The 18,817-nt window shown below is 36.2% G+C and overlaps 1 protein-coding gene across 1 annotated transcript in view; it reads right to left on the bottom strand.

Moving 5' to 3' along the window:
• Positions 1 to 595: 595 nt before the first annotated feature.
• The window catches only part of ZCRB1_1 (Zinc finger CCHC-type and RNA-binding motif-containing protein 1), a 37,104-nt gene continuing 18,882 nt past the window's right edge, over positions 596 to 18,817 (bottom strand). Inside the window, exons 7-14 of the mRNA XM_051214680.1 lie at positions 17,973 to 18,418; positions 15,309 to 16,211; positions 14,417 to 14,730; positions 12,871 to 12,933; positions 7,856 to 8,535; positions 5,470 to 6,071; positions 4,562 to 4,662; positions 596 to 3,175 (exon numbers count right to left, since the gene is read on the bottom strand). Coding sequence (XP_051067863.1) covers positions 2,950 to 3,175; positions 4,562 to 4,662; positions 5,470 to 6,071; positions 7,856 to 8,535; positions 12,871 to 12,933; positions 14,417 to 14,730; positions 15,309 to 16,211; positions 17,973 to 18,418 — 3,335 coding nt within the window. The 3' untranslated portion in view covers positions 596 to 2,949. The remainder of the gene's footprint in view (positions 3,176 to 4,561; positions 4,663 to 5,469; positions 6,072 to 7,855; positions 8,536 to 12,870; positions 12,934 to 14,416; positions 14,731 to 15,308; positions 16,212 to 17,972; positions 18,419 to 18,817) is intronic.

Below are 18,817 nucleotides of genomic sequence, written 5' to 3'. Positions count from 1 at the left end.
GAAGCAGCAGTGACATCTATTAGAATACGCAGATGACATAGTCCTGTTTGGTGAAGACGCTGACAAAATGCAGAGTCTTTTGGTAGCACTGAGCAACAATCCCAGAATGTTTGGAATGCGCTTCTCTCCCTCTAAATGCAAGTTGTTGCTTCAGGACTGGTCTGCGTTAACACCTGAACTAAGGATTGGGAGTGAAGTAGTCGAACGCGTTGACAACTTCACTTATCTTGGAAGTCTGATCAGCCCTAATGGGTTGGTATCGGACGAAATCTCAGCACGGATTCGGAAAGCTCGATTGGCTTTTGCCAACTTGCGTCACCTATGGCGAAGGCGAGATATCCGTCTATCAATAAAAGGACGAGTATACTGCGCGGCAGTCCGTTCTGTTTTAATTTACGGCAGCGAAACATGGCCATTAAGAGTAGAAGACACTCGTAAGCTACTAGTATTTGACCACAGATGCCTTAGAAATATTGCTGGCATCTGCTGGGATCACCGGGTAAGTAATAGTGAGGTTAGACGCAGGGTATTAGGGAATGATGGTAAATCAGTTGATGAGGTTATGAATCTTCATCGACTGAGATGGTTGGGCCACGTGTTATGTATGCCTGAACACCGATTACCACGACGTGCAAGGCTAACCGGTGTTGGAGATGGTTGGAAGAAAGTTAGGGGCGGCCAAACCAAAACGTGGCATCAGTGCTTGAAGACACTGACTTCTAGTCTGAGCCATGTTGGTAGATGCAGACTACTTGGTTGGGATCCGCGTGACTATCGTAACCAATGGTTGGAGACTCTTGGTGACATGGCTCAGAATCGATCACAATGGCGTCGGTGTATAAACTCCCTGTCTTCCCTTAAACTAAGAGATTAAAATCGCTTCATATCTTTCTTTCTACGAACCAATTCTTTCTTCTTGTACTATATCTCTATATGCAATCTTTCTCTTATATATTACTACCTTTGACCTAACCACTGCTATGAATCCGGTGTTCATCTTGTTGTGCTGATGCGGTATGGCAACCTGGACCGATGCACATATGTGCCTGGTCCTACGTTGTAGCTGACTGACTGACTTAGGTGTCCGACTGGATAACATAAGTAAAACAGGTGGGTGTGCCACTCTGGAACCAATATATCAAAGTTAAAATCTCATGAATAATTATTTACGAGCATAAAGCACTTAGACTGAAGCTCGTATCAGTTGAGCCTATAGAGTTATGTTGACTTTCTATTGAGTAATAGAAGACCATCTTACTGTCGAGGTTTTGAGTATTGCGAACTTTTGGTTAATTAAAGAATATCTCTGACAAGTCAACGGTCTGTGAAATGGTAATCGATTGCTATCACGGAAATATGAAGTGTTTTCCAAATCTATGCCTAGCACGATAAAAATATCCATGCTACAGCCGAATATCAACCCTTTGCTTCAATTGACAGTAACAGAGACGAATAAATAAAGACATTGACCCAAGAAAACACATCACTATGCACATATATTTGATGAACCATTGTAGGTGAAAAATGCATGCTATTTCAGACCAATGTAATAAGTCTATTTAAGAAAACCTAGTATACGATAGATGTCACAAAAACTAAGAATAGGCATCCAGCACTACAGGAAACAGATACGAAATTTAAGGAAAAGTGTGACGAAACATATTTTTATTAAGGACAAATGTATTTGAGTGCTTAACTTTTAAATGGCTAGTTAACGGAAGAGCTGCACTATAGAGCCTGTTGGTACTTGATCCATTTTGCATGTTCGCCCATTCTCTTTCAGTTAGTAATGTGTCCAGTAAAACTAATGAGGTTAAAATGTAAAAAGTTTTTAAAAATTACCCCTACCAATACATTATTGCAACGTAGACTACGAAATCAAGAATGGAAGAGTATGCAGTCATCGTTAATATGCGTCTTACAGGATAATAAAAAGACACGGCAAGATATATTGTAACAGTTCAATGTTATAATAAAAGTCTAGAAAATATTTTCGGAGCAACCAGAGAAGCAGTTAAAATAACATGAATACAAAATACATATCGAAGGAGAATAGGATATTATCTGAACATCTGTGGAAACAGTAGTGATAACTACTGCTCAGCTCGCCTAGCTCTAAATACCATAAGGGTTGGAGGTAATCTGAACGTAGGCTAATAAAGTCTTTCAAATGATCATCAGTAGTGGTGGGTAGAATAGTCAAAAATGATAGAAAAGGCAACGGCGACAACTATTCAAACTTATCAAGGAAACAAGGATTAAACATCCAACTGTTAGTGAGACTATCCCACAAAAAAGGACCATTATCCACCCCCGATTCAAGAGACCCGGCCGATGGGCAGAACACTCAAGGGAACAGTCCAACTGACCCTCAGTCACACTTCAATTAATCACTATCTCCAAACCACCTGAATAACAAGTATTCCAGTTCTCAGTGAGGTTGGAAATCCTATAAGCAATCATGTATGACCTGTCACCAAACAGAGGTATGCACAACGAAAGCTTTACGAATATGGTACCACGGGTATAAAACGGATCACACACAAGTATAAACGTTCGTATATAATGTATAAAATTCTATAATATTAAACAAAAAGAAATAAGCTTTATGAAGTAAGATATAGCACGTACTTTACCGATTACAATAGGATTTAGAAAATCTCAGATTCATTTCAACACAGTACAACTAGTGATCTACAACTTACAATTTTCTATACAATAAACCATCACTTACTTCAGATATTGGATTTTTATTAACATTTTAGAAAACAGTGCATAGTAATCCAAAAGTGATTTAGTTTTGATGAAATTTTAATTAATTACAAGTCCAACAGTAAAAATCAGCAAAATTAATAATTTTTTATCTGGATACAATATACAACTATGTACAAAGAGCAAAAATCGATAAAAGGCAGCTAGTGGTTGAGATGATTGTTCAAAATATTATGATTATCGTTTGGGTTTGTGTTTTGGATTTCTAGACCCTGATTCACGTTTAGAGTGTTTAACTTTCGGGTGAGAGGTTACAGAACCACGTGAGCTGCCTTTTGTAAGATGAGAAACAGAATCTTTACTTGACAATTTTATAAGTGTATTTGGTGGTAATGGTTTTTGTGAACACTTTGGACAAAACCATTGGGGAACTTCAGGAGCCTTGGAAAGCCCTAAACATGTGCTTTAAGAGAAAAAAAAAACAGTAAATAAAAATGATGACTTTAAAGGTTCGAATGAAAATGAGGAAAACAGTTGACCAAATTTAGTACGTTAAAAATACTCTTTTTGACAAACAAAAGGCATGCCAATGAAAAAATCTAATTCTTTGTTAGTTATTTATAGGACTCAAATATTTTGGAATATTATGATACACAGCTTATATTCCAGATATTATAGGTAGAAGAATTAGTAGTGTTTTGAATGCTGGTATCATAGCAGCTCCTAGTGTTGTATAATTTTAAACAATCCAATTTGACTGGAAAGTTGCACACACGTAGTATCCTTTAGTGGGGTCCTATTACTTAAAATCTTTTCAGAAACTTATTTTGGTTGAGCTATTTGACTTTGTCCAACTAGATAGCGCAGTGGACGAGTCACGATGAGATTCAGTGTTTTGTCTAGCAACTCTATCACTTAATATGACTTACAGAGCTTTCATATGATGACTCACGGAATTAACTTAAATTATAAGGTTTTTCCACGCATTAGTGAGCTTGTCGGTTATAGAAAAATCACGAACACAGAAACGTTGCAAAATAGCCCTCATTGTTTAGCGAAGCCATGAGCAAATTTAAACTGTATTCATGGTGCCATGTAAGTGGAGAAGAGCAGATTATCGTCTGTCCTTCCCATCAAGTTGAATACTAGTTGTAAAACTAGAATTGTTTGAAGATGAAAAAATTGCTTATTAATAAAGGCCAATTCAGTTGAACATAAAGCTAGAACGTAGTCAAATGTAGGCAAGTAAATAAAAGAGCACGGGTTCAGTTTATATCGATCATGTCAGTAAATATTTTCCATGTAATCAATCAGATTATCGAGGTTAAATAGCGAGAGAGAGACAATGTAGAATATACGTAATCACCAGACCAAAGTTCATTCTAGAAAAATTGTTTACGTTCTAAGTATATCTCCATGACATGACCCACATTATCTGCAGTAATCTCAGACTAAACAAGTTAATATGAGTAAAAAGTGGATTTATACAAATTTATACATATTTCACCTCTTCTCAAGCAATCCTAAAGATTCTTACATAGAAATACTATCAGTGAGCTATTCTAACCGTTGTTCCGAAAGCTTATAATATAGAAACTGTATCACTCTGAAATTAAAGGTCGAATTTAACAAATAAACATTGGTAATCACAAAAGGAAACTGAGAAATATCTGAAAACCAACTATTGAATTTCCTGAGTTTTTAGGAACTCCTTCGACAGAAAACTGTAAACGTGTGAACGCTGTATAAATAATGGGTATGGTAGCCCTGTTACTCATTATAACCAAAAGAGTGGAAATCTTCACTATTCAATGACAGATAATCATTATGACCATATAATTTAACTTACCTATGATACCAATCTTGACAATTATCACAGCCAATCATCAAATTGCCATCATCTTCCAGTAAACAAATAGGACATAACCATATTTGCTCACCATCATTATTCTACGATTAATTACGCAAAACAATAAAAATGAATATAGATGCATAGGATAATTCACTGCAAACAAACACCACCTTTACAAAGATCCGTTTAGAAAGATATTACAAAAATTGCTGTCAAGCTTTAGAAAATGACAGAATGGTACCCAGTAGTAAATTTGTTTCAATTCCTACCACAAACTGCGGTTATTGATTTAGGAAATTCTTACTACTAAAATTCTGGGTTCATGATATCTAACTGGCACTAATTCAAAGAGCACAGCAAATGTTATTGATATAAGTCAAGTATACACAACTCAAGAATAAATTACAGGTCACTGTAACAAGTCTTGAGGAAAAATTGTTAAATAAGATTTGTAGATACTACTGAGTTACAAATCGTAGGTTTATTGGTTGCTAGGTTGGTACTCAAATAAGTGAGTAACAATTAGACAGTAACAATATAGGAAACTATGATCTATGATGAAAAAATATGTTCTCCTAACTAGCAGACACTTAATTTCAGGATCCATCAATATATATATATATATATTACATGGTTATTCAGTCAAGTTAACGAGGTGATTAGTGCACCATGGATAATTCACGGATGCTCTACTAAGAATTAAAAGCTTTTAACTTGACCACAAGCACGTAATCTACAAAGACTACAACGATTTACACAAAATTATATTGGGAAATATTCTCTTTTAGTGTTTCTCTGTTGGAAATCGCTAAGTGACCAATAAAAATGCATGAATATCAGAATAATGTTACAACATTTTAAGTAAAATGAGGGTGAAGTGTTGAATAACCATTCTCTTTACTTACAAAATAATATGAGCTGCCAGCAGATTCAACAACGATTTGTGAAGCAGATTCACGGTGAACCACTTTGGAAGAGATGTTATTACTTGATGGGGTTTTGATTGGCGAAGCAGGTATGAGTTTGGATCGGCCACGAACTTTCCCACTTTTAAGTGATGCAGAACTTTTTGTACTACTGGTATGAGATGATAACTTGGTGACAGGACGATATAAAGACTTCTTGTTATACAAACCAGTATGTTTTGTTCGTGGTTGGGTTTTCAAAGGAGATACAGTGGAATTAAGAGAGGGAGCTAAAGAATTCGCAGGAGGATTAGATATATACATATTTTCGCTGTTAGATGGACGAAGGGATTTCTGGTTATTAACTGAGTCATTTGAACATGAAGCTGTAAGTGACAACAGAGGGGATTTTTCTTCGTTTTTAGTATCACTATCATCATCTGTAAAGACGGAATCGACTGTAGCACGTGGTCTCTTAATAACTGATTCAGTTTCTGGTGAATGAACTGCATAGGACTGGATCAATGTTCTTCGCTTGCCTAGAGGTGAACGAGAATCCTGATCAGTGAGTCTTCTTTTTTTTCTGTCACCGAGACGTGAAGCTAACGAAAAAATATAAGACGAAACTAAATGGCCACTCAAAGACTAAACTTTACACTTCCAACTACATTGACGAAAAATTCGAAGCAATAAAATGTTTAGAATATTTGTATGGTTACAACAGAAAATTCCATACTTTGTTAAGCATGCCGTTAAATATAGATGGTTTATTTACACAATTATTTAGTGAAAAAGAAATGGGTCAGTGATTGATATATCTTACTTCTAAGCATCAAGATGTTATTCAAGGAGTATAATAGAGTGAAATAAATTTGGAAAGAGAAAAAAAGGGACATGAAGAATTCAGAAGATTAGAATTTGGGAGAACACAAAGAGTGGGTGCACCTGCTCCATTGCAAACGATTTTGAGCCACATCATTCAGGGTCTCTAACCATCGGTTGCTATCATCTCGCGGATCCCAACCAGGTAGTCTACACCTACCGACATGGCTCAGTCCACTTGTCAGTAACTTCATGGACTTCTGCCATGTCTTGGCCTAAACGTCTGCTTTCTTCCAACCTACTCTTACACCATAAAACATCGCTCGTCGGAGAAGCCAGTGTTTGGGTACACGTAACACGTGTCCCAGACATCTAAACTGATGAAGTTTCACTACTTCATCAATTGATTTGCCATCCTTACCTAGTACCCATTTCCTAACAACTGCGTTACTTACTCGATGGTCTCAGGATATACGAGCAATATTTCGGAGACACCTATGATCAAATACTAGTAACCTACGAATATCCTCTACTCATACCGGCCATGTTTCACTGCCATAAAGTAGGACGGAACGAACTGCTGCGCAGTAAACACGTCCTTTGGTTGATAGAAGGATATCTCTCCTACTCCATAAATGACGCAAGTTGGCAAAAGCTAGTCGAGCCTTCTGAATCCGTGCTGAGATTTCGTCATACACCAGACCACAAGGGCTGATGAGACTCCCAAGATAAGTGAAGCGGTCGACACGCTCAACTACTTCACTCTCTATCACTAGTTCGGGTGTCGATGCAACCCAATCCTGAAGCAACATTTTGCATTTCGAGGGGGAGAATCGCATCCCGAACATGCTTGCATTGTTGTTTACGGTGGTAAGAAGACTCTGCATTTTGTCAGCATCTTCACCAAATAGAACTGTCGTCGGCATATTCTAAGTCAACAAGTGAATCTCCTGGTAGAAGTTCAACCCCTGGTAATGTAGATGAGGAAAGTGTTATCTGTAAAAGCACTTCAACGATAAACAAGAATTGATTATTAAATCACTACGTAAATTTAAACCACAATATGCCCCTAGCTATGGATATACTGAATTTTTTATTTAAGGTACTATGCAGTTTATGTATAGAATCGCGTGGATTTTAGAGCCTGAATAATATAGAGTAATATAGTGCATTTAGTTGGTCTTTCAAACGTTCTGACTGGCAGTTTAGGAATGGGGTAACTCAATGTGAAATATTGAACGTTATTATACATATCAGCTGAGTTTGTGGAATTAAGCGTAGACGAATTTACAATAGAAAGTAACATAACAAACAATAACCATGAGAACAATTAATAAACCTAAGATAATTTTTGTATCACGCATCATAGTCTTCCGCTAACAAATATCACTTATCAAATAACATGAGGATTTCCATGAGTCAGTGGCAATCTCTGACTTCTTAATCTTTCTCCACTGACACTTTAAAGTGTCAAATGACAAACGATGTAATTTTTCATGTGAGTGTATCTTTAGCACAACAAAATACTTCTAGTGTATGTAAATACAAAATCAATAAGGCTTACTTGATTTTGAATTGTCACAATGTAAAGACTGTTCTGTTGAAACTGGACTTGACTTAGATGATAGTGAGATAGACTCCTTTTGTTCCGAAACCGACGAAAATAGTGGAAGAAGAGGTGGAAGGTGACAATGAGTAGCGGTAGGATTAGGACCATTTGACATAATTGTGCCTGGTGAAACTATGTGCTTCAAAGGCAAAATATTGTCTGATTTCTTTATACTGTTTGTTAGGGATGGAGGTGGTAACTGAGAATGATGAACTAAATGTCTTTGAGTGGTAGGTTTAGTCGTTAGGAAACCACCATGACCTGGTCGAGGTGGCAAGCGTTCCAGAGAAGGAGGCGGTGGCAAACTCGCAGATCCCGTAGGACTAATGTGAGGATGAACAATTACTTCTTCTTCACTACTTGAAAGACTTCCTGTAATTGTTGAACTCGTATTTGATGCATTTGAATCGCTACCTTGTGAAGCAGTGCGGCCTCTATATTTTAGTCTGTCGCGAGAGATAGTCAATTGTAAAGGAGGTGGTGGGGTTATTAAAGAACTTGAATGCTTCTTGTCAACAACTGAAGTGGGATTTTCTGAATAATTTGTCAGATTTTGACTAACCGACTGAGGATGTGTAGTTGCAATAGTCTGTGGCTGAGATGCTGCAATAGAACCATTCCCGAGGCGAATAACACTGAATAGAAGGAAAAAAACAAACAGAAAAACTACAAAATTACATTAAAAAATTTGAAAATATTTCACGAAATTCGAAGTGTATTATATGGAAAATAAGAACAGACTACAAATTTGATTGTAGATCTATGAACCGTCAAGATTTTCAGCTGATAATATGGTATATAGATTAAAAGATAATCAAAACCAATAAACAAGACTGATTGGTGTTTTTCGTAAGTTTTTAAGGTAACTTATTTGCTAAATACAAGGTCATGTACCCGGCACCAGGGCACTAGTGAAACAAGTAACAACGACAGAAGACGAAATTTAATTTTCGTTTACTTTGTATAGATATTTGATATTAACAAGGTGTACGATAATGGATCTTCATATGTATCGACTACTGAAATATCTTAACCAAGAATAATGTTCTTGGATCCACTTAGACAAAACGAGTATCAAATGACCGATATTCTTAGCATCATAGGAACAGGTAAGCTGATAAATGCACATTAAAGCGGTGAGATAAATTAACTTATACTTTAGGTCATTGATAAACATAGGTCTACTAAAGACCACTAATACTAACCTTTTAAATTTCATTCACAGTTCTCTTATCATTTTGAAGAGAGCAAAAGCAAAGATTCTAGGAAACTAGCATGAATTTATTTTATTTCGTTTGGTTCTTATCAGCTGCTTACAACCGATGATATTTAAAACCAAAATTACAAGATGAGTTTAAATTACTTACATGAAAGAGTTTAGTTGGAAGTTATGTTGAAGATATATTAGTATAGTACAGCAAAGGTGTAAATAAATTGAGCAGGCTGAATATTGTAAATACATACCTCATGTAAAAGAAGGTTCTACAACATTGATTTTGACAACAGCTCAAATGACCAGAAACAAGTGATTACATAATGAGTAAACGCTGGTAGGAATACAATGAGTAAAGCTCAGTTAATAAAATAAGATTACTAATCTGGAAGATGGTTTAAATTAAAACTCAATGATGTAATAAATGGAAGAAAGAGTTAGAAAAGTTTAAGATGCAACGAAGAAATATTTGTCACCAAGGCAAGGAAAGATTAATAACCATTTACTTTTGAACACATAAGTCAAGTTTTTGACGATTGATAGCAACGGCTTCAAAAAACTTAAGAAGACTAGAGTTTGGTTGTTTATTAACCACCTTGAAAGATTGCAAGGTATCGACCTAATATCCTGTATCTAAAAGATGTTCGGTAATCGCACTGCTTAAAGTCGTTCTTTCTCTTGTTCGAAGGCTTTTTGGAACATGCTTAGAATATTCAAGATGAGCCCTCCTTTCTGTTCGTTCAATGTAGCTGCTTTGGCAGGTGCACGTAAATTTACAAACAAATGGCGGTATTATGAAAAGAATGCTTGTAGGCCTGTGATTGGGTTATTGAACATGTTTTACACAGAATTAATAGTTTGGCTGCCGGTTAATGCAGTGTTAAGCCTTCTGCTGATTGTGTTTGCGACGTCATCACCTTTAAAGTTGAAATTTATAATTATTGGATTTTTATTGACTGTAGTCACTTCCGTCTTGTTTTCACCAGTGCTTTCTTGTAAATAATTGGACAAAAACTATTGAAATTCAGGTAAAGGTCATTCCAAGTAGTTTTCTTGATAAAGCGAACGTTGAACTGTCCCGTCTCTCCTGCGTCTTATTGCAATATCAAGAATGTGGAACATGTCAATCTGTTCTTGTTCCATAGTAAATTGTAAGTTAGGATGAACATCGTTAAAGAGTTTTAACAGGTGGACTACATATTTATTTGAACACAAACATTGGTACAAAGGGGTACCAAACACATGCGTCACACAATAACAATGAAGCTGTGAAGAGATAGAGAATGTAAAGTGTGTATAGTAAGAGAACAACGAACAGAAATTAGTGTATAAGAGTGAAATAATAATAATAACAGTGGGAGAAACAGTTCAGTTAGCAAAAATATAAACAGAAAGAAGTCTTTCAATTAAAGTTAGGTTCATTTTTTATGAAGAAAGTAAAACAGTTACAGCAGGATCGCCACTGGCTTCTATTCTGAGCCATTCCTGATAACGTCTCAATCCACTGTGTTGCATCATCTCTAGGACACCAAGCAGAGTCGTGAAGGACCAACCAAAACCAGTCCTATACAGCTTTCTTTCATACCACGACACCATATCATACACTGACCATCTCTCCGCTCTTTCCAACCGGTCCCGGTGTCGGCAAATAATGTACGGTGTGGAATCCTGTGGGACGACATTCGTAAGACATGTCCAAGCCACCGAAGCCGATGTTTCAAGATGATGACACTATTTGAATTTTCGTCGCTGTACCCGAACACGCGTTGCCGAACCTCTTTATTACTAAAACGGCCTGTCACTGGATGTCAGTAATCCTTCAGAGACAACGACAATCAAACACAGTCGTCTAACATATGCATAAAGCAAGACTGCTCACTGACACGTAGATTCGACCTTTTGCAGTTAAACTAACTTCAAGAAGGCGCCAAAGATGGACCAGATTGGCATAAACCGCAATAGCTTTCACTATACGTGAATTCATCTCATCACTCATGCCACCACCAGCACCCACGCAGCTATTCGTATACATGGACTCCTCGACTACTTCTATCCGCTCACTACCCAAGGTGAGTTCAAGATTAGGATCCTGTCAGTCTTGTAAAAGTACTTTCCAGTTCGAAGGTGTGAAGCACATACTTTACCTATGGACACTTATTACCAACTGATTAAATGCAGATTGCATGGCTTGGGCATTATCGCACAGTAACACAATATCATCCGCATACTCAAGGTCCCAAAGTCTTTCTCTATGCAACAGATCCACACCGCCATTACTTACATCCATCAGAGCTGTTTCCAGAGTGTCATCGATGGCAAAGTTGAAGAGGAATGGTGAGATTGGGCAACCCTGTCTAACCCCACTGCTCGAATGGAACAGTGGAGAGAGGTGGTTGTATGCCCTCACTCTGCCTGAGGTGTTTGTATATAAGGCTTCTAGGATGTTAATAAACTTCTCAGGCACACCCTTGCTGATTTGTGTGCTACATCTATTCCAAATGGATTTATTAATCGCGATGTAAGTTCTGATATTTCCTTTACATATAGAATATAGGATGATCCGTTTTTGGATTCCGTTTCTGTTGATGAGTTGGGTCGATACTTTTTGTGAAGTTGCGTGGGTAGACATTCTTTATAAGAATAGTCATTAGATATTTTTCTTTATTTTTTCGCGCTGCAGTGTGTTGAGAGGAAACTGTAAGCTTAAAGGATCCATATAAATTGACAAATTTGGAGTAATTTTGATACGTATTCGACAAACAAAGGGTTTTTAGGATATGTAAAAATAGGGTTTAGGACTTAAAACGCACTTATTTATATGGTTGTAAAAGTAAAGAAGCATCAGATTAGGTGGAGTGTTAGAAGACTGCACAAAAAGAAAGTTTATATTAGAAGTGGTTACTAGAACTGATATTATATAGTATCATGTCCTTAAAGCTTATGTAGATTAATTAGACAGATAGACACTATTGAAAAAATAGAAATAATGAAAAACTCCCAAATTAATATAATAAATAGATGCGATGGCATAAATTAGGCTATGAACTACGCTGCGAATAGAAGTTAGGGATATTATTTAAATATGCAAATCATTATATATGAACATCGATTTAAAGTTGATTAAGAAATTAGATATCGAATCGATTAGATGTTAAAATGGGGGGGGGTAAACGACGCCTTACAGGATCGTCTAGAAACGCATGCAAAATTATTTGAGGAACGCATGAGACAAAAATTTCAACAACGCTGTTTGAAATCAAACTCAATTTGCTACCTAAGCATCTTGAGGAACGTAACAACCCACATTTTTAAACATTGAGCAGAAACCTGTTTTGTCATAATCTGCTCAGCAATATGATTACTAAATCTTACTGCTCAAGAATGTATTTTAATAACACTTTGATATTCAGTTAGATAGTAATTGTTTTTGGATGAGACTAATGGATTTGTAAGCTGACAAGTGTGTGAATAAACTCTTTAAGCATGGAACAATGACTGAATTTTATTCATCACTGACAAAGGAGACATCTCACAATATAGACACATTTGAAGACAAAATGTTCGATCTTTTGTTTTACATCACATTTGTAAACCGCAGATTTCATGCATAAACTGAAGTAATTAAAAATGTAAAATGAATCCTGACTACAATTAGTAGATTAATAGTGGAGTAAACTACACTTTATCCGCAATAATTTCCAAGCAAATTACACACACAACAGATATTACATAGATTATTATTGATTTATGAACTTACAGCTTTGGTGTTTTTTCTGTAAATGTTGTTGACTGAGACAATGATACAGAATGGCTACTTGGTCTAATAAAATAATTATGAAAGAGAAGAATATATATATAAAAAAGTTGTTTAGGATCACATTTCAATATTGTAAATGAATAAAATGCAGAAATTCACTTTTTTTATATTAGTGAAAATTTCTAATTTAGCTCCTTATTTTGAGATAACTCAAATAATAAATTCCATTAGTCTTAAAAATGTAAAAAGATGACATATCGGTAAATCCAGTGTGCAATCTAATATTTTGTCAATAGAAAGAAATTAAATCCTGTGGTAAGGGAGTATATTTCATGTTGTGATTTTAATGTTATGCCACACAACTTTTTACGAATTTATTATTATTACGGTATAGACTTCTGAAAAATGTCGCTGTGAAGTCTTCCTACTAAGCTGATTTAATCGAGACTAACTCACTGGGTAACTCATTGATTTTATTATACAATTACTTCATTTTGGATGGAGCTTCAAAATTTAAGGACTGCTGTAAATTGGAAAGTCAGAAAAAATAATCTAAAACCATTATTGAATGAAGAAACAACATTATTGTGTTTGATTTAGATGACCAGAATTCCTAACTAAACTATCCATAAACTGTATTTTATTCAGTCCCACAGTTATAAGTTTCCAGCGATATTATTCTAGAATAAACAGACAAAACTTTCAGGTGAACTGATCTGAAAAGTGAGACCAGACACAAAAGTAAATTCTTTAGGATCTATGCCACAGTATATGCGATACGATTTAAGTATTTACTGAATACCCCCATATGAACAAATGGGAAATATCGGTAGTTTCCATATCTTCAACGCTATATAAATCTTCCGTGCAGAGCAGTAGCCATATTGGTTACTTCCTAATTCTTATTAACAACAACAACAACACTGTCCAGCCCACTGAATCTCTTCCCCCCCTGAAACCTTTAATAATAATTTAAGTGTGAGACATTACTATTAGTCTCGTGTTACCAAGCTGATGGTTGAATTTTTTAGCTACTAACATTAAATACTAATAAGAAGACTCTACGAAGTATCTCACTAGCTAGAACTCTGTTATCATGGTTGTTTTGTTTATGAAAACATATGTAAGCACTGAAGTATTTTTTCACTTAACCTGCACTGACTAATGTGATGTAGCGGCACAACTTAAAGAATCTCTGACGATTTAACGGTAGGTCCTTATACGGTTGTAAGTATGACAACAGAAAGAATTTTTGATCGCAGTTAATAGTAGTATGCATGATACTCGGGTAATTTTACACTACAGAAATAACCATAAGTTAACTTAAGAAAGATAATCGTTAGAAGTTTACTAAAAACTTGGAAAAAAACATGTACTTCACATATCGCATAAAGATAGGATACGGCATTTTGAAACGGAGTTTTATCAACAGCAGATAAGCTTTCATCTCATGCCAATCGTAACATGCAATTTTTCTTATAAAGATTCCTTTAAATATTAATATCAGTCGTAGAAACATTGTACAGAAAATAATAAAATCAATCACCTGTCCTTATCCACTAAGTTCAAAACACTATTTTCATTCGGTTCCCTTTTGAATATCTGGGTTGAATTTTGTGACTGTATGTAATGAGTTGTTGAGTTGTCTTCATCCCCTGAAGTTGACTCTGATGAAGATAAGGAAGAAGATGATGAAGGGGAAAGAGATGAAGCAAGATGTTCTTCGTTTAATGTCCCGCCACCTAGTTTAATTGTAATGCGCAATCCTCCATTTTTATCGCTGATTTGCTTAGATGACAAAGGCTGTGAATTTGTAAAGAAGCAACTGCTGGAAGTCGACACCAATTCCGACTGTCTGGACTAAAAGGAAAATAGTATTTATATCAGAACTTTACAGTTTCCGGCCCAAACTAGTATGTAAACTAGTTTATAAATGTCTAGAAACTAATTGTCATTGTACGAAGTAGTTAATTTATAATGAGCAAAAAAAGTGATAAATCATTCCAAGTTTTAAAATCAACATAAATCTATGATAGTCAAACTAATATGTAAATTAAACTAGTTGTAGCTTAGAGCTCGCTAACTTGATAATCCAACCACGATGTCAAAAACCAATAACCCTTTAAGATGCTAAAATCTGTTGTGTTATTATTAATCATCACCATTACAACAGAGACTAGAATAGTACTGATCAATAGTGTGCTTTGGATTCAAGATAACTTAATTAGAGCAAATTAATTAAAGAATAAAGTAAATATGGCATGATATTTATTCAGTTTTTCGAATACATCTTGTCTTTCAAGTAAGAATTACGATCAATCTTGAAAACTTGTAATTTGATTGATTCCACGAATGAACTCTTAAAAAAATATCATATAAATATATGAATAGCAGAATTTACTGATTACTGATAACACATAATAACAAAATAAACTTACAGGCATCAAGGTAGGAGGAAGTGCGGCAATGTGATCACTTTCAGCAGATGTTGAAAACAAAGAGGAAGAACATCGTTTTTGATCAACCGATTTACTAGATAAAGGAAGAAGAGGTGGTGGTCCAACTCCTAACGTATCCACTGGTGGAGAGGCAGTATGAGTAGTATGTATTTTATTATTGCAAGAAGTGGCTGGAGAGGTTTTTTTAGAATCTGAAAAATTCACAGGTGATAGATTTGTATTGACAGTTTTCTGAATACAGGAGCTTGAAAATGAGGACTTATTTACACCTTGAGAAATGTCATCTCCGAAATTATCACAGCCTTTTACATCATTCATTTCTGATTTTAAAAGCAGTGATTCTTCAGGTGAAGATTTTGAAGTAGAAGAAGAGGAGAGGAAGGAATCAAGGGATGATGGAGAAGAAGGTAGCGATCTTAATGTAATTGATGCATGCTGTTGCAGTTTACCAAAGCTTTCTTTGCTAAATACCGGATTCTCTGACTTCAAAAAGTGATTATTGGGAACTACATTAAAGGTGGTAGTTGAAGTGTCCTTCACAGAATTATTATCTATACAAAGAATTCTAAGAAGTTCTGCTCTTTCACCAAATGTCATCGGTTCAGTTGTATCTGATGCTGGGGAGCAGATAGTTTCCATTCTTACATCAGAAGAAAACTGTGTGGTGATAGGTTCATTTTTTATAGAATCGTGAAAAGCGTCTGCATTTAGCCCTGTACGCCTTCCGGTTTTCTGTACTGATCGAGTGGGTCGAGAACTTTGGAAAGAGTTGTCTGGAACGACTGCAACAGTTTGGTGATCATTTACGTTATTTTCAACCTTAGGTATACGTTCGAGACTTTGAACAGTCTGGAAAGAACGATTCTGTGACTTAATGTGAAGCTGAAAAAGAGAAAGAGACAAAAATAAATTAGCTAGGAAATAAGTCCATCGGTCAAATATAAACAGTTATTCAGCCATCTACAACGTAAGACCAGGCACATAAATGAATCGGTTCAAGATGCCATACTCCATTAGCACAACAACATGAACACCAAATTCACAGAAGCAGTTACTTCAATGGTAGTAATATATAAAAAATATTGCATATAAGGATATGATACAGGGAGAAAGAATTAGTTAGTAGAAAGAAAGATATAAAGCAATTTTAGTCTCATAGTTGGTTACGATAGTCATGCGGATCCCAACCAAGTAGTCTGCATCTACCAACATGGCTCAGACTAGAAGTCAGTGTCTTCAAGCACTGATGCCACGTTTTGGTTTGGCCGCCCCTAACTTTCTTCCAACCATCTCCAACACCGGTTAGCCTTGCACGTCGTGGTAATCGGTGTTCAGGCATACATAACACGTGGCCCAACCATCTCAGTCGATGAAGATTCATAACCTCATCAACTGATTTACCATCATTCCCTAATACCCTGCGTCTAACCTCACTATTACTTACCCGGTGATCCCAGCAGATGCCAGCAATATTTCTAAGGCATCTGTGGTCAAATACTAGTAGCTTACGAGTGTCTTCTACTCTTAATGGCCATGTTTCGCTGCCGTAAATTAAAACAGAACGGACTGCCGCGCAGTATACTCGTCCTTTTATTGATAGACGGATATCTCGCCTTCGCCATAGGTGACGCAAGTTGGCAAAAGCCAATCGAGCTTTCCGAATCCGTGCTGAGATTTCGTCCGATACCAACCCATTAGGGCTGATCAGACTTCCAAGATAAGTGAAGTTGTCAACGCGTTCGACTACTTCACACCCTATCCTTAGTTCAGGTGTTGACGCAGGCCAGTCCTGAAGTAACAACTTGCATTTAGAGGGAGAGAAGCGCATTCCAAACATTCTGGGATTGTTGCTCAGTGCTACCAAAAGACTCTGCATTTTATCAGCGTCTTCACCAAACAGGACTATGTCATCTGCGTATTCTAAGTCGATAAGCGGACCTCCTGGAAGGTAATCAATACCCGAGAATTCAGTTGACGGGAACGTTATTTCCATCAGTAGGTCTATAATGAAGTTGAACAAAAATAGCGATAGTGGACAGCCTTGTCGGACACAACTTGAGGTTGCACAAGCAGATGATAGTTCGCCAAAAGCTCTGGTTCGACTGGTAGTGTTCGAGTAAAGAGCCTTTATAAGGTCTAAGTATTTGTGAGGTAAACCTTTCAATGACAGATAGTGCCACAGAACCTTTCGGTTTACAGAGTCAAATACTGCTTTCAAATCAAGAAAAATTATCATTATCGGACGCCGATAAGCATGCCTGTGTTCTAAAACCTGACGAATAGTGAATATGTAGTCGATGCAGAAGCCACAGAACTGTGAACTATGTCTTCGTCTACAATTATCAATAGCATTATTATTTTTAGTTTCTCCTTAGTTTCACACTATGTTTATGAGAAGTTAAGTAGTTAATAAACAAGAATCAGTTTTATGACTTGAATGCTAGTGATCACTTACGTAAATCAATACACACTTAAGGGGTTCCAGACAAGCTGCTTAGATTTATACCGATAACCGATCCCATAAATATTGTGTTCATATACTACTATAATTTTTTGCATTACTTAAACAGTTGAAAATTGACTAAAAAGACTAAATAGTGACTTTCGGATTAGATTCATTTAATAAACTGGTGTACAACTTACTGGATCTGAACACTTCCGCAAAGGATTTTGAAATAAACTATTAAATGTCGAAACTCGACACTTATCTCTTCTTCGTCCACGAGCTCTCCGCCGAAATGGGTGTGATTTAAGTCGTACACTATTTTGAGTTCCGGATGAAGTACTTCTTTCCGGAATGTTCAAAACCTTTAATTCAGATAGTTCAACACCAACAGATTTCATGCGATTCTCCAGTCGTTTCGGTGAAGTAACTAAGCTAGATGATAAGACACCAGATGTTATCAGGCAATCACTATTTACAGGATTCCGTAATGGAGGAGTGCATGGTGAATCATGATCAGGATAATCTTTTCCATTCCATACAGTTTGTTTTTCATCTCCTGAATCTACTTTAGGTGCCATGGAACTATCATCAGCGGCTTTCTCTGGTAAGGTTACGGATGTTTCTTCCAAAGATTTAGGCGAATCTAAAAAAAAACCCAGCAATGGCAAGATCAAACAATTGTACACAACCCCAATAGTATTTGAGGTGATACTGGAAGGTTTATCGAACGGCTACTAAGCTTGTAGATGTTCTGAATGATTTTCAACATTACTGGTTGCCGTACAAAGAATGCCTGAGATATTCTATGCAATTTCCAAAAGCATAACACTAAACCATAAAAAACAATGGTTACTTGTTAAAATAAATCTCAATTATAAGGTGTATGGTGAGTATCAATGGATATATTATTTCACATGGTGAGTATGTGGTAATCTATTACGTACAAGTTTAAATACAAGGATTCCCCCGATAAATCTTCCTCGTAATGTCTAACGTTTTTAAATTTACCATCTCAGTCATCGTAGTTCATTATTCTTTTTTA

The sequence above is a fragment of the Schistosoma haematobium genome, chromosome 2, assembly GCF_000699445.3.
Source record: "Schistosoma haematobium chromosome 2, whole genome shotgun sequence".
Classification (NCBI taxonomy): Eukaryota; Metazoa; Platyhelminthes; class Trematoda; order Strigeidida; family Schistosomatidae; genus Schistosoma; species Schistosoma haematobium.
This window is presented reverse-complemented; position numbering and strand designations above follow the sequence as displayed.